At 29.4% G+C, this 23,411-nt stretch overlaps 4 protein-coding genes and 2 long non-coding RNA genes across 9 annotated transcripts; 4 read left to right on the plus strand and 2 right to left on the minus strand.

The window, feature by feature from the left end:
- Positions 1–835: 835 nt before the first annotated feature.
- On the minus strand, positions 836–3,771 carry LOC145940594 (cytochrome b5). The gene is made up of 4 exons (XM_083045922.1): positions 3,611–3,771; positions 2,315–2,443; positions 2,033–2,115; positions 836–1,727 (listed from the first exon to the last, which is right to left on the minus strand). The coding sequence occupies exons 1-4, from the start codon at positions 3,731–3,733 to the stop codon at positions 1,691–1,693; spliced, it is 372 nt and encodes a 123-aa protein (XP_082902048.1). The 5' UTR covers positions 3,734–3,771; the 3' UTR covers positions 836–1,690.
- A 1,799-nt stretch (positions 3,772–5,570) lies between these two features.
- Positions 5,571–9,118, plus strand: Atg13 (Autophagy-related 13). 4 transcript variants are annotated; one of them, XM_083046155.1, is made up of 6 exons: positions 5,571–5,772; positions 5,851–6,341; positions 6,606–6,954; positions 7,053–7,236; positions 7,341–7,674; positions 8,064–9,116. In XM_083046155.1, exons 2-6 carry the CDS (start codon positions 6,186–6,188, stop codon positions 8,280–8,282), a joined length of 1,242 nt encoding a protein of 413 aa, XP_082902281.1. In that variant the 5' UTR covers positions 5,571–5,772; positions 5,851–6,185; the 3' UTR covers positions 8,283–9,116. The 4 variants fall into 4 exon arrangements, with proteins under 4 accessions (XP_082902281.1, XP_082902283.1, XP_082902282.1 ...); XM_083046157.1 differs by having other exon boundaries at positions 5,571–6,341; positions 7,341–7,665; positions 8,064–9,118; XM_083046156.1 differs by having other exon boundaries at positions 5,572–6,335; positions 8,064–9,115.
- A 466-nt stretch (positions 9,119–9,584) lies between these two features.
- On the plus strand, positions 9,585–13,185 carry Pgi (glucose-6-phosphate isomerase). The gene is made up of 11 exons (XM_083046930.1): positions 9,585–9,862; positions 10,191–10,284; positions 10,371–10,562; positions 10,620–10,700; positions 10,794–11,009; positions 11,143–11,382; positions 11,684–11,864; positions 11,929–12,047; positions 12,223–12,445; positions 12,762–12,828; positions 12,913–13,185. The coding sequence occupies exons 1-11, from the start codon at positions 9,732–9,734 to the stop codon at positions 13,034–13,036; spliced, it is 1,668 nt and encodes a 555-aa protein (XP_082903056.1). The 5' UTR covers positions 9,585–9,731; the 3' UTR covers positions 13,037–13,185.
- A 1,857-nt stretch (positions 13,186–15,042) lies between these two features.
- LOC145941209 (uncharacterized) lies at positions 15,043–16,788 on the minus strand. The gene is made up of 3 exons (XR_014426142.1): positions 15,942–16,788; positions 15,496–15,578; positions 15,043–15,291 (listed from the first exon to the last, which is right to left on the minus strand). It is a non-coding gene; the product is annotated as an uncharacterized LOC145941209 (long non-coding RNA).
- Positions 16,789–17,120: 332 nt separating this feature from the next.
- Positions 17,121–19,479, plus strand: LOC145940907 (uncharacterized). Its single transcript, XR_014426088.1, has 3 exons — positions 17,121–17,838; positions 18,152–18,234; positions 18,452–19,479. It is a non-coding gene; the product is annotated as an uncharacterized LOC145940907 (long non-coding RNA).
- Positions 19,480–20,106: 627 nt separating this feature from the next.
- On the plus strand, positions 20,107–23,328 carry Dolk (Dolichol kinase). The gene is made up of 7 exons (XM_083046217.1): positions 20,107–20,468; positions 20,712–20,965; positions 21,104–21,324; positions 21,397–21,585; positions 21,731–21,940; positions 22,027–22,354; positions 22,440–23,328. The coding sequence occupies exons 1-7, from the start codon at positions 20,389–20,391 to the stop codon at positions 22,571–22,573; spliced, it is 1,416 nt and encodes a 471-aa protein (XP_082902343.1). The 5' UTR covers positions 20,107–20,388; the 3' UTR covers positions 22,574–23,328.
- The last annotated feature ends 83 nt before the right edge of the window (positions 23,329–23,411 follow it).

A 23,411-nucleotide genomic window follows, 5' to 3' on the forward strand; every position in this document is an offset into this window, starting at 1 on the left:
AATTATTCTTATCGAAATTAGTATTTAGTATATTAAATAGTATTTAGTGTTTTTAGTTTTATTTAGTTTTATATTTTTAGTATTATAATTACTGCTATCTACTTTAAGTTGAACATATATTTCTAATATTTTTTAAATATTAATTTAATTTTTAATATATTGTATATTAATCCTGACTATTGGTACGACTTTGCAATTTTGTGTTTTTTATAATTGGCGTAATCTAATAAATATCTAATTAGTGTATATTGAGTTTATTACTGTTAGGTCTCGCAGATTAACTATATGTTATTACTACTGTTAATGGTTTTAGTGAGACCATCTGACAACGCATCGCATAATCCATCATGAATGATTATGTTCAGACGAGTATATTATTTTGTATAATAGCCATCTGGTTCGAGTACAAGAATTGTTTTTTTTTTTTTACTTTTCTTGCTGTCTCTCTTTAGACGTGTAATATGTTTTTGAAAAGCAAATATACCTGCGATTTCATATTTTTAAAACCCAGTAAAAGACAGAGTGATGGAATGAAAGTAATGGAAAAGGAATATAGAGCGGCAGAAAAAAACAAATTTAAAAAACCAAACGAAAGAAGGTAAAAATGGAGATAAGCGCCAATGATTGGAAAATGTAAAGGAATAATAGTGATAAAATTATGAATAGGTTTCGTCACTATATTATAGATAAATGAGGAAAATAATGAAAAAAAATATACTCTGACGCAAGATAGTCAGAGTGACAACTGATATAAATTTCAATAGCGAGGAAAATCAAGAGCGATGGATTAAGTATGTGTAATTGGAGATTAGATTTAAATTTAAATACATCTAAATTAAATTTATATGCATTTTCTTCCAACTATTATATTTAGTCATAAATATTTTTTATAAATAATATATTTGAGCGCTGGTTATATTATTAAATTTCTTTTGATTTAAATAATCCCTCAATTGTATAATACGATCTAATAGAGGAAAATTTAAAAGAAATTTTACAATAGCGTGTAAAGGGGGAGAAGCCTTGGCATAATTCACCACACGTATCATAAAACGTACTTTCCTCGTGTGCAACGCAAGTGTAATTTCGAAGTGTTTTATGTGACAAGTGGTATCCAGTATCGGCATACGTTATCTATTTCACGCATATCATTTCATTCAGGTACATTATACATTCTTTCGTAATTCGCGATATTAATCATTTACTTTATAAATATATCAATAATACGTTATCAACTGTATGTGTATAAAATTGTTCATATAATTTAAGAATTAAAAATTTAATTTCACTCTATATGAGCTAAATTAAAGATTAACTTACAAAAAAAAATAGAATTTATTGCAGTTCGGAATTCTGTTAAGGAAATCGAATTACAATTAATAATTGGAAATTCCGCAAAGCTTGCTTGTCATAGGTCTATGAACGCGATAAGCAAATGACGCATGACTCATTTATATTCGCGGACTATCGCGGATTATTATTGGTTTTCTTTATTCGTTCTTAAGGATTTTCCATGTCACATATGATAAGCGGATTGTATTTAATACTACGATATAATTAATGATTCTTATCGAAATTACGTGCTCATCGTCATGTGCGATATCGTATATAAATACAGCAAATGTGATAATAACTTAATAAATAAAATTATATATTATATATATAATTATCTTTCTAGACAACACGTTCTTCAAGATGTACATTTGCCGCACAATATTGTTAAGATTCTGAAAAATGAAATAAATAGCTTTTGAAAGCGGCGAAATTAATTTAAATACATAATAAAAATATGCTCATGTATTTATTCTATATTAATTTAGTATTTCTAAAAAATATCATATTATTAAATTAATTTTTTCTAAAAATGTTAAGAAATTTTTATAATAATATATTTCACGTTTCTAGAGAAATATTACTTCTCAATAGATAAATGTATATTTTTTGCGCTCTCTATGTTAATTAGTAAAATTAAATGATATAAAAACTGTTTTCGTTCCAATTAATTTGAGAATTAATATTACTAAAAGTTTACCTTCGTTTCTGTTTATCCGTTTTCTCGGTTTTTATTTCGTTAGAAATAACATATTTTTTCTTTCTATTGGCTTTTTTATCTTCCTGTAATATATAGTTACATCCGGCATTATATTATATCTCTAATTATATCTTACAGAATAAATTATGTATGTCCAATGTGTTATCATTTATACAAATTTTAGAATTCTATTGTGTAAGTTTGAACGATTTTCGAATAATATTGATGCAAATAATTATTTTTTTTTTATCTAATTATAATCTTAAATTTATCAAAGCTTACATCTTCAAGTTCGCCAACTAAATATTCTTTAAGCATTTTTTTCGCGTCTGAAGAATGACCGAATTCATCGAACCCATTTGTCGCGTCCTTTCCTGCATATTCTTCAATTAATTCTGGACCACCGGGATGCTATAATTAATTTATTTACTGCAATATTTTTATCAATCTTATTTATTAAATTATTTGTAATAGCTTGTAGTAAATACTTGTAGTAATAGTTTGTAAAAAGTAAACAATTTATATGAAAATTGATATATTCTATCATAATAATAAAATAAAATAATGACAGATAAATTAATACACGTACGGGATATAATTAAAATTATAGAAATGCCTTTTCTTTTTGTTAAACTTGGATGATCTTTTGTCATAAGTTATCTATTGTAATTTTTAAATAAATATGATTTTTTAACGACTAATAGAGCCAAGCACGAAAATTAATTCTAATTTTTCGGACCAATATTTTTCTCGCCTATTTTCCCGTTGTAAAGTTCGAGGATTATGAACTGATGGAACTTAGTAATCTCAAACCAAGAGATACAGTTCTAAAAATTAGAATTAATTTTCGTGCTTGGCTCTATTGGTCGTTTTAAAAAATCATATTTATTTATTTATTAAATACTGAGAGCCGATAAAAATATTTCTTAAATTTATCTAATTTTGTTTTAGTAACGTCTATGAATAAAAATATAAGAATTTAAAAAGAAAAATATATATAAAAAGATTTGACATCTTTTATGTAGACCTTTTATTAATTTTCGATTAGTTTTTAAATTTATTTGTTAGTACATTTTATTGTTCTTTATTTTTTAAAATGTGTTTTTAATATCATTGTTCGATAATCACTACAGCATAACGTATATCACTCAAGATCATTAAAAGATATTTAAATTTATAGAAAACAAAGAAAAAATCTTATTTCTCATTTTTCCAACTAATTTTCTTAGTTTCCAAAATTGACTTTCATAAAAATAAGAAACTTGATACAAAATTAATATATTAGTTTGCATTACTTTTAGTTTTGCTAGAGAATCGCTACACTTTCCCAATTGTATTACGATATTTGCCACATTTTATATATTTAGTAAATTTATGAATTAAAAAAAACCTGAAATGCGTGCTATAAATCTCATTAAAATTATATGTTATTGTTAATTAATCACACATGGATTTGTAAAACATAAATTAATGTTTCATCATGTACATAGTTTATTAAAAATGTTTGCATGCGTTACGCTCAAACTCACATATACTTTATTATGTACATATTTGATTCTATTGTGTAAATTAATGTACCTGAGACATGTAATCCGTCACATCGTAAACATTATCATAGATCACGATCCAAGTTCTGACCCCGTTTTTGCCATTGTACTTTGCGACATCCGCAAGCGAATAACGAATTACCGAATTGGACATACTTCGACGAAGTCTCGCGAGAAAAAGAGAAGAAATTCATTCGCGTTTGTGATATAAGTAACATGCTGATCTTATGATCAACGGTATTCCCGGGAAGTACGGACGATAAGCATATCACAATTTAGACACGTAAATTGTATCTATAGATAATTGTGTGTGTATCGCTGTCTCAGTTCATTTCTTTATCGTCACAGCTAATGCAAAAATTTAAATATCAATTTACTAGCTGCAACGTCATATTAAACATTATTTCTTTAAATCAAGAGATAATTTATTTAAAGTTTGCTCGAAAATGTCTGAAGCAGAAGTCACTTCACAAATCTTATTTTTTAAAAACCTGACTATTACACGTATTCTTTAATAATTTTATATACACGAGAAATAATTTAAATGACAAAGTATTAAATATACCCTATTGTTTTTCACATTTGGTATACTTATAAAAAATATTCTTTAATTTAATTCTTTTCTAATTAAACTCTTTGTTATAACTTATGTAGGAGTAGTTATAATTTTTTTTTTGTTTTCTTAAAATATTGCACGTATTCTTTAATAATTTTATATACACGAGAAATAATTTAAATGACAAAGTATTAAATATACCCTATTGTTTTTCACATTTGGTATACTTATAAAAAATATTCTTTAATTCTTTTCTAATTAAACTCTTTGTTATAACTTATGTAGGAGTAGTTATAATTTTTTTTGTTTTCTTAAAATATTGCAGTTTTTCTGGAACAAAATAAAAATTTAGGGAAAAATAATGTTAATAAATTATATAATTTTTATCTTATATGGATATATAAACAAAATTAATAATTCTAAAATATGTTATAAATATTTTTAATATTTTTAAATAAAATTTATATCGCGAAACAGTAGTTTATTACGCGTCGTTTAGCGAAAGTTGATTAATCGTTAATTATAATGATCATAGTGAATTATTTCGGGATATAATTATTGCGATCGCCTTTTAAAAAGGAATTCAAATACGGAGCATCTCGCACTAACACTATACTTTCTCATTCGAGTATCAACAAGACAATCGCATATCTTAACAATAATATGCCGAGAGAAACGATAGCTAAATACAATGTGACAATTAATTTATTATTGTCTCAAAATATTAATATTGTATAATATATAAAAATAAGATAAATATTTTCTTTGTTTTCTTGCATATCAAATTAATTTTGATAGTTGCGAATTAACATTGTATATAAAAATTTAAGTCTAAACGTTTATTTAAAAAATATAAATTTATCTTATTGTTAGTCTCTAATCAAGAAACTATTTGTATAAATTAATTTAACATCATTTTACGCCAAATTTTCGTATTTTGAGAAAACATATATATATATATATATTTTTTTTTACAATAATTGAATTTCATATTACATTGTGATTTATTATTAAAATTATAAAAGAAGAATTCTTGTTTCATTATAACAATACATAATTTTTATTTCTTTCGAAATGTGAAAGTTTGATGCAAAAATGATTATATTATTAATTTAAAAATATAAATAATAAAATATTCAATTCTTGTGCGAAACGAAGAAGAAATGAATTTTTCGCAAGTGAACTTTCCGTTATTTTAGCTCTCGTATTGAGAAAATAATCTGAGAGAGAGGGAAAAAGAATGAATTATTATAACAAGCGTTGAAATTTTTTAAAATCTTGACTAGGGACTCTTAAAAATTTTCTATCCAATGTCGATAGCTAATTGGAAGAACTTCTTGTCTGCACAGTATGCAGCATTTCTAATAATTTACTAGCTTACATGAGAACTAGCACGAAAGTAGCAAGCTTTTTACGCATGCGTGGTATTTATGCCTCCATTTGGAAATATGTATATATTCGGGAATATACAGTGGATAAGAGAAATGAATGAGAGAATAGCGAAGAACAACGTGATTTCTTCTTTAATCGATCTGCGTGTATAGCGTGTCGCGAAAATAGAAAATAGGAAAAAAAATGCTTGTCAATATTTTCGCGCGCATCCTGGACTATTGGCAAGGCAAGGATCTTAGCACAAGGTTATAAACTTTGTCAATCCGCTACTCGTGATTGCTTTCTAATATCTGTATCCACGACTGACATCTGGTCTTTTGAAGCTTCTAATAGGGTCACCACCTGCCGCACGTTTGCATTCCTTAACGAGTGACAGATCACGCATCAATGATGATAAGTTGGCCGAGGAATTTTCCAAAGAAACCTATCGCACTCGCGATTAGATCCGCCTGTAAACTTAGATATCCGAGTGAAAAGGTCGAAGTACGTCGAGTGCGTGTCAAGCGCGTGTAAACGTGGATGTATAGTGTACGAGAAAAACATGGTCTCATACAAGTCAAGAATGCGGTGCTATTTTATTACGATGCTACAACGTACCTCTCGTTCCCGTGACTTCGTGGAACGTCTATGAGGTCGGTTTATTTACATATTGTATACAATGTCAACGCAACTCAGCATGCAAGACAAAAAAGATTTGGAAAAGTTCACGAAATACCTGGCGCTAAGAGCCGCCCAAATTATAGTGCAATCAAGATCGGGCCAGAAAGTTAATACCACGTGTAAACCGGATTCCTCCGCCGGCGATTGGGTAAAAGTAAAGTTTGCTGTAGTCCATACAATTTACTTGGTTTTATCCCGCTGCTTTTTGTTAGGATCTATTCGACCTATTTTCATTTTTAAACAGACAAAATCAACTATATTTTATGTAGAAATTATCTTTAGGAGAAAGCTTTTTGGGATAAAACTGAAATATTGAATTAAACCAAATAAATTGAATGGTTCATATGAACATTCGCATTCATATTTTTGTTTCTTGATACTTGAAGAAATCTAAATGTGTCTGTATTTGATTTTGTAGTTTAATCTGGCAATAAAAGAGCTACCTGAGGTCTCAGCCGATGCTAAGAGAGCACTATGCGGAGAAATAGTTAGTTCATCTGTACCTCTCTGTATAGAAATTTCTCTGAAAACAGTAGAGGGTGACAAGATGATTTTGGAAACTTGGAGTCTTGGTGTTTTGCCAGAGCAAAGCGATCCAACTGTGCGAGTAACATATACTGTGTATAATAGAATGGGAATTTTATTGAAGTCTTTGCTTTCTGTGTCAAGAACTGCACCTGCTTACAAACTAAGCAGACGTCAAGGACCAGATTCTTATACTATGTGCTACCGAATATATATGGGAGAGCCACAACTGCACAATTTAGGTATATTTAATTATTATATTAGGTATATTTAATTATTATTTAAGTTAGGAATTTTAAGGATTTTTTTTCATATATTGTTTAAATGTCATTTATGACAGGTGATAATTATAAACATATGAGAGTGGGTCAATTGTGTACTCCAGTGGGTACTATACATTTGTCAGTCTCTTACAGAACGAAAATGACCATATCCCCCACTCATAAGGGACGAGATTCTATCATGCTTAAGAGTGATCATTTTCACTCAGACTTAAGTCCACGCCATGCACGATATCAGTTAAGGTCAGTAAACAAAATTCCGAATATTATAATAAAATTTGCGTTAAAAATGTTTAATTAAGAAATGTATACACACGTATAATAATGTTATATATATAATTATATAGCGAGGAAACATCAAAGTCCCTCAGCGATACTATCAAAGTTGGTGCATTTGTAATAAACAAGCCTGTAATTGTCAATGAGGAGGATCTTGTGATACCGGACGTACCATTCAGATCCTTATTGACACCCAAACAAACGTCGCCTCCTCCACTATCACTAATAGATCCCACAAATACAAAGACTGCAACAGCAGCTACCACAACTGATAGTAATAATGGAAATAACGAAAGACTCAATAACGATAATACGACTTCAAAATGCGCCTCTCAAAATGGATCTAGAAGGAGTAGTTGTTCAATGACTAGTGCCAACGATGATTTTATTATGGTAGATTTGGTAATTGATGCTCCTAATCCGAACACGCTATCACGACAACTCATAGTATCATGTTTCACAATTTAAAATTTGCCTATTATAAGTATACAAAAATATTTCGCCTAATTATATAAAGATTACCATCTGGATATCATATGTATATACTGCTGACATATATACTATATGTATATGTATATAGTATTGCAATTTTAAATGTAAAGTTATATAGATTCTATAAAACTGGAAATTACGTATAATACATAATAATCATGAAATTAATATACTATATTCAAGCAAACACATAAATTTGTATAAAATTAGGTGGAATATTTTTGGAGAGCCTTATAATTTAGGCAAATTTCACACTCTGTATATGTGCACGAATCAAATTTTGAATATTATTGTTGCAGAAAACCCCTTTTGCAGTCACGAATACTAATAGCGATGTAGGGGCATTTTATCGCGAGTGTCAAAGTGCACCGCAATTGCAGGCCTTTATGGAAGAAAGAACGCTTGCGGAACAACTGGGAGATCTCACTAAACAATTGGAAACATTTGAGACCAATATGCAGCATTACGAGGACGTTTTGACGTCATTATGTCAAACTGAAAATAATAATGAAGGCTGAACTCTGCTACTAGCTGGTTTAAAAACGCGAATTGTATACAAATCTATTGTATGCATATCTATTGTGTTAAGGTGTGTATATACATTAAGCGAATGAACAACGAATTCAGACATTCGTATTCATATTGTTTACTCCCTTTTTTTGCATTGAATTAGATTCATTATTTGTTGCATAAAAAATATCGGATATAATAATTATTGTGCGAGTAATTCCGGATTTTGGAAAAAAGAAATAAATAGAAAATTGTGAAAATGTTGGACATTATTGATAACACAACGATAATGTTACATGTATGCACGCGGTAATAAAATAACGTGTGAATTCGGACCAAACAGTGGCGAATAGCAAATATATAATAATACTAGCCAAATTGTGCACGAACTTTTTTTGATCGATTTGTATCGTTTTACAAATAAATTAATTCTAAAAGATCGAACACTAACAAATGTTCTATTCATATTCGTCATAGTAAACACACCCTCCAGCTTTAAACACAAATTCGTATTCACTATTTCTTCGCTTAATGTACGTCCCATCTTTAGATATCGAAGCCTTTTTAATTGCCTTTGTCGTTTACGCGCGAGATAATTAAAATTATTGAAAAAATTTCTGTTTTTTACATTGATTTTTATGATTTGGAAAAATTCTGTAAATACATTAATATAATATATATCAAAGATTTGTAAAGTTTGGAATTACATTAATCCTGCCTTCGATATTTTCTGAGTAAAACTGCTCACTCAAATGTTTTGCTATATATACGTTGCAGAAACTATGTAATATAATTACAATAATTACTAAAGTAAACATACTAGTTGTGATAATTAACTACTTAATATAATTTATTGCTTGTATATAAAGTGTAAATTATGCACTTGAATATTGTAAAATAAATATAAGTTGACTATGAAAAAATATATGTTATTAATTTATTATCCTATCACATAATAGAATTCATTTATTCTAATAAGATATATAAACTATGTATTTTTAATTTTTATTCTAAATTGCAAATAATGCAGTTTGGTTTCAATTCAGACATTCTTCATTTGATTTTAATATTTTCGCTTTTTATGCTTTTATGAATTAATTGACATTACGAAAAATATATCAGTTTGCATTCAGAATACAATGTGTGCAAAGAGCATATTCTACACACATAAAGAGAATCTGATATACATATGTAATACGTCCTTTTCTCTCATTCTAGCTTCATTCACCTCTCTTTCTTTTCTCCCTCCCTCATTCATCTTATCTTTTTCTCGCTCGTTTACTAGACCCTCTCACTTGCCTTTCACAGCTGATTGCTGATTGTGAGTATAGCGCTTCACAGCGCAAGATCCAAGTCACCATCTTGTCAAAGAAAAAATATAGTGATAGTAACTGGCGACCGGTAGTGGATTTTCATTCTTTTGAAGGTCATACGCGGTTTACTTGAATTACAAAAAAATGAAACCTAAGGCGGATCTATTGACTGAACCTGCGTGGAACCAATTGCAACAATATTTCGACAGCAATGGCTCGAAGATTAATATATATAATATGTTTCAACAAGATCCTAAACGTTTCGAGAAATTTAGGTATGTCACTTTCATCTTAAATGTGACCATGAAATGACTTTGAAATGACATTAAAGAGTACTCACTGTGAAAAAAATATCTTATATAATATATATATTTAGCAATATCAACTTTACATAGAATCTTTTATTAAGTGTTAAAAAAGTATAAATTTTCTATTAAATATAGAAAACATTGAATGCAAACTCTGAGGCCATTATTTTTTATTTTATAACTAAATGTTATCTTGTTTCACGCTTTTGTCTTGTTTTATGCTTTTGCAAAGTAAATTTAGAAAAATTTATATATATATTAAATAAATAATTATTATGCTTTTCTGTCAAATAAGCTTGAAAGTGTCTACACCGCTAGATGGGCCTATTTTGTTGGACTATTCTAAAAATAGGATTAATGAAGAAGTACTTAGCTTATTATTCAACTTGGTATGAAATTTACTTGCATAAAATTATACTTTGATACTTTTTAAATGCCATTTTAAAATCTCACTATATATTGCATCACTCTACAGGCTCGTGCACGAGAGGTAGAAGCTGCAAGAAACGCTATGTTTAATGGTGAAAAGATCAATTTCACAGAGAATAGAGCAGTTTTACACATTGCTTTGCGTAACAGAAGCAATGCATCGATATTAGTAGATGGGAAGGATGTGATGCCTGATGTTAATGCAGTATTAGAGCATATGAAAAATTTCACAAATGAGGTAAGATTTGTTTTGTCTGTAGATATATCTTGGTATACATAATATGTTTATTTGCAGGTACTGACAAAAGAATGGAAAGGATTTACTGGTAAACCTATTGAAGATGTTGTTAATATTGGAATCGGTGGTTCTGATCTAGTAAGTTATATAAAAGTTGTTCTTCTTGTTATATAATTATTTAATAATTATATATTTGTATTTATGATTTGATATTTATTTATATTTTAATAGGGTCCTCTTATGGTAACCGAAGCTTTAAAAGCATATAGTATTGGACCGAGAGTTCACTTTGTTAGTAACATTGATGGTACTCATATAGCCGAAACTCTTAAAAAATTAAATCCAGAAACGACTTTATTCATAATAGCTTCCAAGACATTCACTACTCAAGAAACTATAACTAATGCAACTACTGCCAAAGTGTGGCTTTTGAAAGCATTGAAAGATGTAAGTGCGTATAAGAAATTGAAATATTAATTATATTTATATGCCATGTTCTATTTCATCACATTTTCTTACATCTTCATATATAGTATATATGTATATAAAACACTTTTTCTTCTAATATTAAATTATCTAGGAAGCTGCAGTCGCTCGTCATTTTGTGGCACTGTCGACTAATAAACAAAAAGTTAAAGAGTTTGGTATTGATGTGGAAAATATGTTTGGCTTTTGGGACTGGGTTGGCGGACGTTATTCATTATGGTCAGCTATTGGCTTATCAATATGTTTGTCAATTGGTTTTGATAACTTCGAAAGACTTTTAAATGGCGCTCATTTTATGGATCATCATTTTTGCACAGCACCACTGGAGAAAAACGTAAGTTATTATTACTGAGTGTAAATAGAATAGAATACAAACTTTAAAGATTATTTGTAACAGACATAATAGTTTTAAGTTTTAATATATAAAATATATATCTGAAAGCTAGTAATTTTTCCTGATAATCTTAAAAATTAAAAATTATAATTAAAAATGTATATATGTATAATATATTTTTATTATATATATAAAGAAATATCTATTTAAATATATGTATATATTCGACTTAAAAAAAAAAAAAAAAAAAAAAAGACTGCAATGTTTAAACTTCTAATGATTTATATCAAACTTTTTTCAGGCACCTGTCATATTAGCTTTGCTTGGCATATGGTACCACAACTTTTATAAGGCAGAAACACATGCATTGTTACCATATGATCAATATCTACATAGATTTGCCGCTTATTTTCAGCAAGGTGACATGGAAAGTAACGGGAAATATGTTACTCGTTCCGGAAAGACAGTAAATTATTCTACTGGTATGTCGTATGATATATATAATGAATGTAAATTGCAATTAATTTTAAAATCTGTTATTTTTAGGGCCAATTGTGTGGGGGGAACCAGGCACTAATGGCCAGCATGCATTCTATCAATTGTTACATCAAGGTACAAAACTTGTACCAGCAGATTTCATAATTCCTGTTCAAACTCAGAACCAGGTGAATAGTTTTTCATAGCAATATTAGACTTATCTATTATTAAAAAGGTAAATGTTTAAAATTTTGATTTCAAAAATATTAATTTCTTAAAAAAAAAAAATTCTTTAGATAGTTTCTTTTTTCAGCCCACCCAAATATCACTATGTTTTCCATTAAGACTTTTTATTTGTTACAGATTGCTCCACATCATACGATTTTACTTGCTAACTTCTTTGCACAAACCGAAGCTTTAATGAAAGGCAAAAATGAAAATGAAGCTCGAGCAGAATTGCAAAAATCAGGATTAAATGCCGAGCAAGTAGACTCATTATTACCACATAAGATATTTGAAGGGAACAGACCAACAAATAGCATTGTAGTAAGGAAATTAACACCTTTTGTTCTTGGTGCTTTGATTGGTAAATATGCTACTGTTATTGATATATGAAATTGTTTGGTAAATCATGGTAATTTGGACAACGTTATATTTTATAAGAGAAACAAGTGTCGATGTATAGTCAAATTTATATATATCATATTCAAAATCACCTTTCTCGAAAATTATATACAACCAATTAAAAACATTTATATATTTTAATGTTTTTTTTCCCAATTTGGGAGATAATTTTCTTGCTAACTGTACCATGATTGACCAGATATTATTCTGTATATTATAGTATAATTGTGTATTTATATAGATATTGTAATTTTTATTTTTGTTCTCTTCTCTCTTAGCAATGTACGAGCATAAAATTTTTGTACAAGGTATCATCTGGGATATTAATTCTTACGACCAATGGGGGTAAGAAAAACATTTTCATATGACTCAAATTTTTTATCAATATATAGAAACGTTTTGCATTAAAAAAAATATTTTTATATACAGTGTGGAATTGGGGAAACAGTTAGCTAAAGCGATTGAACCAGAGCTGGTGAGCACAGAAACTGTTACAACGCACGATTCATCAACTAATGGCTTAATAGCATTCGCTAAACAGCATAAAGCCTAAATATTTATTCAGTGATGTTCTGTTATAAAATGTTTAAAATAAGTATAATCGAATATAAATAGCTCTATTCCTTGCATTAGTTATCGTATATTAGAGTGTTTATGTAGTTTGTGAAAAAAGATTGTGAAAATAAAGGAAAATATGTATAATTTTAGTTAATTTTATTTAAGAATTTCCCTCACAATAATTTTAGGTTGATTAATTTATATTTATATAATAGTTATGATATTAATAGAGAGATAAATATTAATAGAAGAGAATAGTTATAATAGTTATGATATTAATTAGTCTAATTTATATATATGTAGTATATATATATATAATATAAAATTTTATAAAGTTTTTTGCTAATATTAATTCAATATAGCTGTAGTGAGAGAAATTTTCATTATGAGAAATGATTCGATTACATTTAACAAATTATGTTTAAAATGATGTAAAAAAATACTCTTGAATAGATATAAATACACTGTAAAAAAAATGTAATGTATTACATAAAAATGTAAAATTACATAAATAATAAGTGTAAAATTACACGATAAATAATGAAAATGTATACATTTTATACTTATTATTTATGTAATATTACATTTTTATGTAATACATTACATTTTTTTAAACAGAGAGAGTGTATCACGTAATAGATATTTTTTTAAATCGAAAGATTATCTTGTGAATATAAAATTTTCGATTAGCTTTAATAAACAAATAAATGATAAATATAAATTAAATGATACATATATTAAAAATAGATGCAATTTTTCAATGTTTCGCTCAAAAATGCATCACAATTATATCATACTTCTTGAAATACAAAGACTTATGAAAATTTGTTAATAATAAAATGCCTTCGGGAATTTATCGATGATTTGTACGGTTAACTATTGGCATATATATTTTTCAATTTATCTTTGACAATTGTTAATTCCGTTTACTTCATTTCGTTGGAGAAAGAAATAAAAAACATTTTATTTAAAAAAATTGCAAACATACATATTTTGTAAAATTGATGAGAGTGATTGTGTGAGAGCTTGTTATTTACGTCACGACTACTGGCAATAATATGTTTTAAATCTATTATAGTCTCTTTACATACGTTTAGAATTTGAAAACTTTATAAAAAAGCGGATAAATCTTGTGAAAATATAAAACTTATAAATGTATTTAAATAGTTATAATTAAATTACATCTTTATTCATATGTGTTAAACTAATATAGAAGTTATTTTATTCAAAATTAATTTAAAATTTATTAACCTTTTAATATTGTTTGTAAAACCTTGCAAATTTCACTCAAATAAAAAATTTAATGAAAATTAGAAAATATAATAATACAAAATTAAATAATTTTCATCTAGCAGATATAAAGAAAGATTTTGCATCATTCAATTTTAAATATATTAGATTTATTAATTCTTCTCAAGGAAGATTTTAATTGGAATGGGTAATTAATCATCTAAATATTTATCAGGATTTATAATTAAGTAACTTGTATGTATAAACCCCCCCCCCCCCCTCTATCTGGTATCTGGTGTATGTATGTCATATATTTATTGTTCATTTATTATTTATTTATCTCTTAAGATTTTTTTACGGGATCTGATAAAGAACTATCATCCTAATAACTCCAACCTGGAAACGCGAAAGAATATCTTTCTTACCTTGTCTCTTTCCCTTCGACGACTTGTCAAATAAAAAACGTTAAAATAACTAACGTTTTTAAACAGAACAATTGATAATATATAATCATTATTTAATTAAACGATATACTTATTATTAACTTGCGATTAGATAATTTATAGTTTTATGATAAAATCACGAGAAGAATCATTAATAAATTTATTGATTGTATATTTCAATTTAAAGAGAGAATATTTGTCATATTAAAGTTTTTTCTTACTATAAAGTAATTCAATAATAATTCAATAATAATTAAATAAGAAGATAAATCGCGGACAAATAAATAAATCAACAATAATGAGATTTGTGAAAATAATCGCGCTATTATGTCGTGTTCGATAACTAAGGATTTTATCAAATAAAGTTCTGTTTGCACGGTGGTGGTTAATATCATATAATCTACTGTCTATCTATTATTTGAGGTAACGGATCTACAATATCAATAATCTACAATCTACACTCTACGTCACTACAATCAAATATTTACGAAATCGTTACCTCCTAATAAAATTATAGCACTCACCAACCGATGCGTAGCAGCGGAGTTGATGAGATTATGCGAAGCTACGTTGCTCTCTGTAACACAAATAAAATTCAAATTATAAAAGCGGTCATATAGTAATTATATTTTAGAAAATTATTGTTGTATATATTTAATTTTATATAGTAATTGAATTTTATAAAATTTATGATGCGCGCAATATTAAGCAGAAATATAATTAAATAATTTGATAAATTTTGATTTAATATAATGTATCTCTAATAAACAAAAATAAATACCCTAACGTTGCTCCGCTGGCGCCCGATATGTTTCTCCCAGACTTCCTTCTCCTCCTAAGTTGTAAAGATCTTCAGCAGTTGATCTGTAACATTATAAATTAATTCCAAATTCAAACAGCGTATAAAATAATTAATATTTAAAATAAAATTATTATTATTATTATATGTATTCTGTATTTAATATTCCAATAATCATATAATAATAAGCATACATATATAATAATAAATACAGTAATACTGAAGGAGAGCTCCGTCCTCTTCGATTTTGCCAAATAACTTATTATTTACAATATTATGTATTTTTGTGCGTAAAACACGAATCTGTATAATATTGTAAACGTGCTATATATTAAGTGTTTATCTTGACACGCAATCCAGTCAATACTTAGGCGTATATATTTTCCTATCGCTTATCGATAAATAATAAAACAAATAATTCGACTCACATTTAGATAATCTGGTCTCGGCGTACTCGGAATTCCTCGCCGGCACCATTTTCCCGTAGGAAACCAATCTCATTTGTGTCGGGAATACTGTCCTCGTAGAAGCTTCGTCGAAACACTTATTTGCACCCGCGTTACTTTGTTTCGTTCGCGACGCGCGACGACGCCCGGGTTTTAGCTATCACATCTTCGAGGCGTTTCGGTAAAACGCGAGAAACCGATATGCTCCGTTTTCGCGTCGCCGCTTCTTTCAAGGCCCATTTATCGGAGGGCCTTATCGAACGAAGATGGCGACTTCTCCGCGACGCACTCACAAAAGTCGCCACTATATATACTTCGCTATAGTCGCGAAGGAACTTGGCCGAGTATATTTATTGTCGAGTGCGTATCGTATTTCGACGACGCCGCGAAAGTCGACAAACCGAAAGCCGAAAAAGTGGGAAAATTTTCGCGATCCGTCCTCGGAAACTCGCGCGCGCCAACTTGAGGCGACTCGAGTCAGAGCTGCAAAGTCAAGCTCTTTTGGAAGAACGAACGTTGAGCGAGATTGCCGGATGACGATGTCGATACACGCGATCGGATTAATACGTTAATTAACGATTCGACACTAATTAAACTCGCTCTCGTACTTTCTTCTTCTTCTTCTTCTTCTTCTTCTTCTTCTTCTTCTTTTATGGCTGCTTGAGCTTTCGGGATTACTCATGCGCCATTAATTGACTAAAATGATTCAAACTGCTCTCAGATCGCAGATCTGAGGATACTTTCCAAAAAATATATTTTATGCGTAAAAACGCGAGAAAACACGTCCGCACACGTCGATGGACGCCAATAACGAACCTTCTCTCGTACTTTCGAGGGACCGGCAATGAGCGCGCGAACGTTGAACGTTGAAGTGAAAAGTGAACAATGCGAAGATGGCAGCATTGTAGATTGTGTTGGGAAACATATTCAGTTAGGGCGAAGCGCTCGATTAACCAATCGGGGCGAAGAGATTCTCCGTCTCCGATTGGTCGACCGAATCAGTCGGGACGAAGAGATTCTCGGCCTCCGATTGGTCGACCAAAATTTGTCCGCCAATCGGAGACGGAGAATCTCTTCGCCCCGATTGGTTAATCGAGCGCTTCGCTCTAGCTGAATATATTTCCCAACACAATCTAGAAGGCTGCCATTTGGTCCGTGACTTTCGCATCGTTCGTGGTCAACGTTCGCGCGCCACCGCCGCTCTGCGAAATTACATTGTGAGTTTAATTAGTGTCGTTATGTCGTTAATTAATCCGATAGCGTCTCGCGTGCCGACATCGTGATCGCGTTCGCACGTGCGAGATCGACCTCGTCGACCGGCAATCTCGCTCAACGTTCGTCCTCCCGAAAGAGCTTCACTTCGCAGCTCTGACTCAAGTCGCCTGAAGTTGGCGCGAGTTTTCGTGGAGTTTCCGGATCGCGAAAATTAACGGGCGCCTTTTCGACGCGAAATTTTTCCACTTTTTCCGCTTTGTCGATACTTTCGCGACGTCGTCGAAATACGATACGCGCTCGACGGTAAATAATCGGCGAAACTCCTGCGCGATTTTGGAATATCGGCGACTTGCGAGTGCGTCGCGGGCAAGTGTCGCTATCTTCGTTCGATAAGGCTCTCCGATAAGTGTCCTTGAAAAAAGCGGCGACGCGAAAAACGGAGCATCGGTTTCGCGCGCGAATAAGCTCTCGCGATTCGCGCGTTTTACCGAAACGCCTCGAAGATGTGATAGTTGTATAAAACCCGGGCGTCGCCGCGCGTCGCGAACGAAAAGAAAGTAACGCGAGTGCAAGTGTTTCGAAGCTTCCACGAGGACAGTTGCCGACGTTGGTTTCCTGCAGGAGGTCTGGGAGAGACATCGGGCGCCGGCCGAGCAACGCTAGGGTGAGCATTTATTTTTGTTTATTACAGGTACATTATTATATTAAATCTATATTCAATTTATTAAATTATTAAATTATATTTTTCTTTAGTATTATAGTACGCGTCACAAATTTTTATAAAATTTAATTACTCTATTATAAAATTAAAATATATATACAATAATAATTTTCTGCGTGACCGCTTATATATATTTGTGCTTATTATATTATATGATCGGAATATTAAACAGAATACATATGATAACAATAATTGTTTTAAATATATTAATTATTTTAGACGCTGTTTCAATTTGGAATTAATTTAAATGTTACAGATCAACTGCTGAACATCTTCACGAGTTGGGAGGAGCGAAGGAGGTCTGGAAGAGACATCGGGCATCAGCGGAGCAGCGTTAGGGTGAGTATTTATTTTTGTTTATTAGAGAGAGAGGTACATTATATTAAATCGAAATTTATCAAATTATTTAATTATATTTCTGCTTAGTATTGCGCGCATCACAAATTTTATAAAATTCAATTACTATATATAAAATTAATTATATATAATAATTTTCTAAAATATTATAATTACTATAGTGACCGCTTCTATAATTTAAATTTTATTTGTGTTACAGAGAGCAACGTAGCTTCGCATAATCTCATCAACTCCGCTGCTACGCATCGGTTGGTGAGTGCTATAATTTTATTAGGAGGTAACGATTTCGTTAATATTTGATTGTAGTGACGTAGAGTGTAGATTGTAGATTATTGATATTGTAGATCCGTTACCTCAAATAATAGATAGACAGTAGATTATATGATATTAACCACCATCGTGCAAACAGAACTTTATTTGATAAAATCCTTTAGTTATCGAACACGACATAATAGCGCGATTATTTTCACAAATCTCATTATTGTTGATTTATTTATTTGTCCGCGATTTATCTTCTTATTTAATTATTATTGAATTATTATTGAATTACTTTATAATAAGAAAAAACTTTAATATGACAAATATTCTCTCTTTAAATTGAAATATACAATCAATACATTTATTAATGATTCTTCTCGTGATTGTATACATATAAAACTATAAATTATCTAATCACAAGTTAATAATAAGTATATCGTTTAATTAAATAATGATTATATATTATCAATTGTTCTGTTTAAAAACGTTAGTTATTTTAACGTTTTTTATTTGACAAGTCGTCGAAGGGAAAGAGACAAGGTAAGAAAGATATTCTTGTGTTTTCAGGTTGGGGATTGAGATGATAGTTTTTCATCGCGCCCCGTACAAAAATTTTAATAAGTAAATAAATTAATATAAACAAATACATATATGACATACATAGACGGATAGAAGGGTGGGAAGTTCATATAAGTTACTTAATCATAAGTCCCAATAAATATTTAGATGGTTAATTAATCATTCCAATTAAAATCCTTAAGAAGAATTAATAAATCTAATATTATATATTTAAAATTGAAGGATAAAAAATCTTTCTTTACGTTTACTAGATAAAAATTATTTAATTTATTATTATTATATTTTCTACTTTTCATTAGTTTAAATTGTATATATATATTATATACATACATATATATATATATATATATATATATATATATTATTTTAATACAATTTTATTTTAACTAATGTAAAGTAAAATTATTAATCAACATGAATGAATGTATTATGTATTACAAAAAAGTTAACTACATCTGATGCATTATCATTAATGCATAATCATTAATGTTCTCTTTAAAAATGAATTAGGTTGAATCCACTTTTTGAATCATAAAATGTTTCCTAATCTTTTTTTCAAACTGAAATATTTATTTTAATTAATTGTAATCCATTTTCCACGCATTAGAAATTCTATATGATTTTATCGTTCGCTGCAAATTTATTTTTATTACTACTCCTGTTTTTCTTCTTTAAATGCAATAAAATATCTTTTAGAGCTCATATATGTTATTTTAATACAATTTTATTACTTTCCCGATATTTTTTACTAGATATTTTATTCACGATGAAATATCCGCTAATATATATATAATATGTATAATATTTGCTGATATATATAACATATAATATTAGCGGATATTTCTTCGTGAATAAAATATCTAATAAATTATCGAGAAGATGACAAAATTGTATTAAAAAAATGGTATTAAAATATTTTATCGCGTTTAAAAGAAAAACAAAAGGAATAGTGATAAGAAATTTGCAGATGACGATAATATCATAGAATTTCTAATGCGAATTGTATGTTTTACAATTAGTTAAAAATTTTGAATATTTTAGTTCGATATAATCGATATCTCTACTCTAAAGCGATACCGACGTAATGAAGCGTATTTTAGCGTATGATAATCAGCTGTTGTAACGTCATTCGATTATGCGTCACGCAGTAGAGTGTAAAATAGAGAGAGAGTGCGATTTATTCTTTCGAATGACACGATCGTCTGCAACATTTTTCCATGTCCAAAGTACGGTGACGACGTTGTGCAGTGTTGACGTATTGTTGCTATGAAAAGCGATTTCTTTTAATCGAGAGAAAAAATGGATATATTATTAGCAAAATATGAACATCTTGAGAAAAGAATACTAGAAAATGTCAAATGCAACGGCATACAACACAGGTATGGTTGATTTTTTCCCTCGAAGAATGAGATAACCTTCAAATGCGAACCGGTTGTTTTTATTATGAATGTTTATTATAACGATTAAAATTGCGTTAATTTAATATTGATCGCGCCACACCGTTTATAGCAACGATAATCATTATTATTTAATATTATTCTTGTTAAGAATGATTGAAAAGAATGTTGGAAAAGTAAGGTTAGATTGACATATATTTATGTTATTTAATATTTTTATTGCAGACCAAACGCGAACAGCGGATTATGGTTGGGTATTTTAGTCGGTTTAAGTGCCGCAGTTACAATATTGAAAGAAGAGAACAGTTATTCTGAGATATGTTTGTGTGTAGGAACCGCAGGTTTTGGCCTTGTTCTTTGCTCCGTTTGTCTTTACATGCGACTTTCGATAAAGCAAGTTGCAGCAAAAGATTTTCACGCCATATACTTTCTGCCTGCAATTGTAACATCCTTGCTCTTTCTATTTTTAGCTAACAGAGGTATATCAATCTGCAAATTATTTTTTGAAAAAGCCCCGATTATATTGTGTTATAAATAGCATGTGTTTGATACATAAAATTGAATAATGAATGATACGCAATTCTGATTATATCTTTATATTAATTAAATAAGAATAGGACTGCTAACGAGTGTCGTATTGGGTTTAACTGTTGGAAGTCTGGGCACATGGAGTGTCCTGCAATTAATGTCAGCTTTTCCATATTGCTTCACAATGGGAGAGGCAACAGCGGTTATGCATAGTTTTGTTTTGTTTTTGATGTCAGCTGTTACCAATTTACCCTTGCGATATCATTTACCTCCAATTCATGACAATGATATCAGCACAGTTTTGTTGCAGGTAGTAAAATGCAAAAATCCAGTATCCTGATATCTTGCTTACTTTTTACATTTCCTTAACATATCATTACAGGTTGGAATACTGTATGTAGTGTTGGTGTGTCTTCTGTGTGGATATTTCCCTATCTTGCGTAATACGAAATACTTTTATTTAATGACAATCAATCTCATATGTTTTATAACTCTTCCAATACTTTACATTATTCTCGATCAAAATCCAGTAATGTGGATAATTTCTTTTGTTTTCAGCAGTCATGAAAGGGTAAGCAAATATATATAAAAATGTGATGTTTTATTATATAATTTACATTATTTTGGAAAAATTATATGAATTATTTATAAATTATTTATGAGACAAGAGATTATAAATTTAATTATTGATTTTATTTTTATTTGAAATGTTACAGATTGCAATAATTTTATATTGGGCAATATGTCTTTTGCTAAGCATCTTTACAATAATTTATCAGATATTATCAAAAAACCAAGCTACGACTTTGACTAGAAAATATTTTCATATATTAGCTGTATTTGTATATATCCCTGGCATGATATATGAGCCGTCACTTTTATATCTTGCCAGTGGCTTGATGTTGGCACTATGTATTATTATTGAGGTATTTATAGTTGTATCGCATATATCAGTTATTTAATGAAATTTCTATTTATTTCCAAATGATAATTGTTGATAAATTTATATTAGGTTATTCGATTTTTGAACATCCCACCTTTGGGAGGAGTTTTACATCAAGGATTTGCTGTATTTGCCGATGAAAAGGACTCTTTGGTCTCATTGACACCTATATATTTATTCTGTGGTCTATCGTTTCCCCTTTGGATGCCAACTAATAATTTGACACTATTGGTATTACTCAGTGGTGTGTTAACAGTAGGAATTGGTGATACTGCTGCTAGCTTTGTCGGTAGCAGATGGGGTTCACACAAGTGGTTGGATACGGAGAAAAGTATTGAAGGCACTGTCGCATGCATAGTTTGCCAACTTTGCATAATATTCAGTCTGACATGTTGCGGTAGATATTTCGATTCTTATATCTTTCCGACGCTTTCTTTATTTCTAAAACTATTGTTTATTTCTGGTTATTTATATTTTATCAGGTTTTATGGACAATTACTGGTTACTGCTGAGAAGTATTCTGGCAGCCATATCAATATCATTGATTGAAGGGTGCACAAATCAAATGGACAATCTGGCTCTGCCATTATTAATGTACGTGTGTTTGATGATATAAGCGCGTATTGTTCTTCCAAATGATGCTGATTGAATAGCTTAATTCAATTAGTTAAACTAGTTTTTACAGATCATAATATATCATTTCGTAGTTAATTTCTAACCGCCTTCTACAATAAAAAAAATGAGAATATATTTAATCGTATTATTTAACAAGTCGTGCTGCGCGCATATAATTAATCGCAATCAAAAATTGCGGATGGCTGATAGACTGCTTAATTTGTGAGAGATTTTAGGGATTACTTTCATTTGTTGATTGTGTAAAGCAATATAATAATAATAATATATAATTGGTATTTAGTTAAAAAGAGAGAGATGCAGCATGTGAGAAATGTTGCAATTATCTTTATACACACATATATGTTGTGTTATTAAGCAATGTTGCAGTACAAATATTTATACTTATAAAAGCGTAACACATATTTATGTATGTGTATATGTATATATTTTTACTAAATCTGTATGTATGTATATTTAACATATATACATATTTATGCAAGAATTCAAATTGTTATATAAACGTGTAAAAAATTGCATTGAAAATGCAATCGATTCAGAGGCGGAAATGAATGTGAAGATTATGTATCACATATAAGCTTTACTAACTTACTTTATTATGATTATAGAAACATCAATTATGTGCCTGACATATTTCGCTCATTCCCGACAAAGCATTTTTTATATGTAAGCTTTGTAAATTTTTCGATTAAGTTATTAATATATATAATATGAATAAAATATATTTTTCTAATTACATACTTAATTGTTGTTCTTTACAAATCATTTATATATATATATATGTATATGTATAAAATATGCATAAAACATTATAAGAAAAA

Source organism: Prenolepis imparis, unplaced genomic scaffold (assembly GCF_030444845.1).
Source record: "Prenolepis imparis isolate NDT839.2.m4 unplaced genomic scaffold, iyPreImpa1.0 SCAF_9, whole genome shotgun sequence".
NCBI classification, from domain to species: Eukaryota; Metazoa; Arthropoda; class Insecta; order Hymenoptera; family Formicidae; genus Prenolepis; species Prenolepis imparis.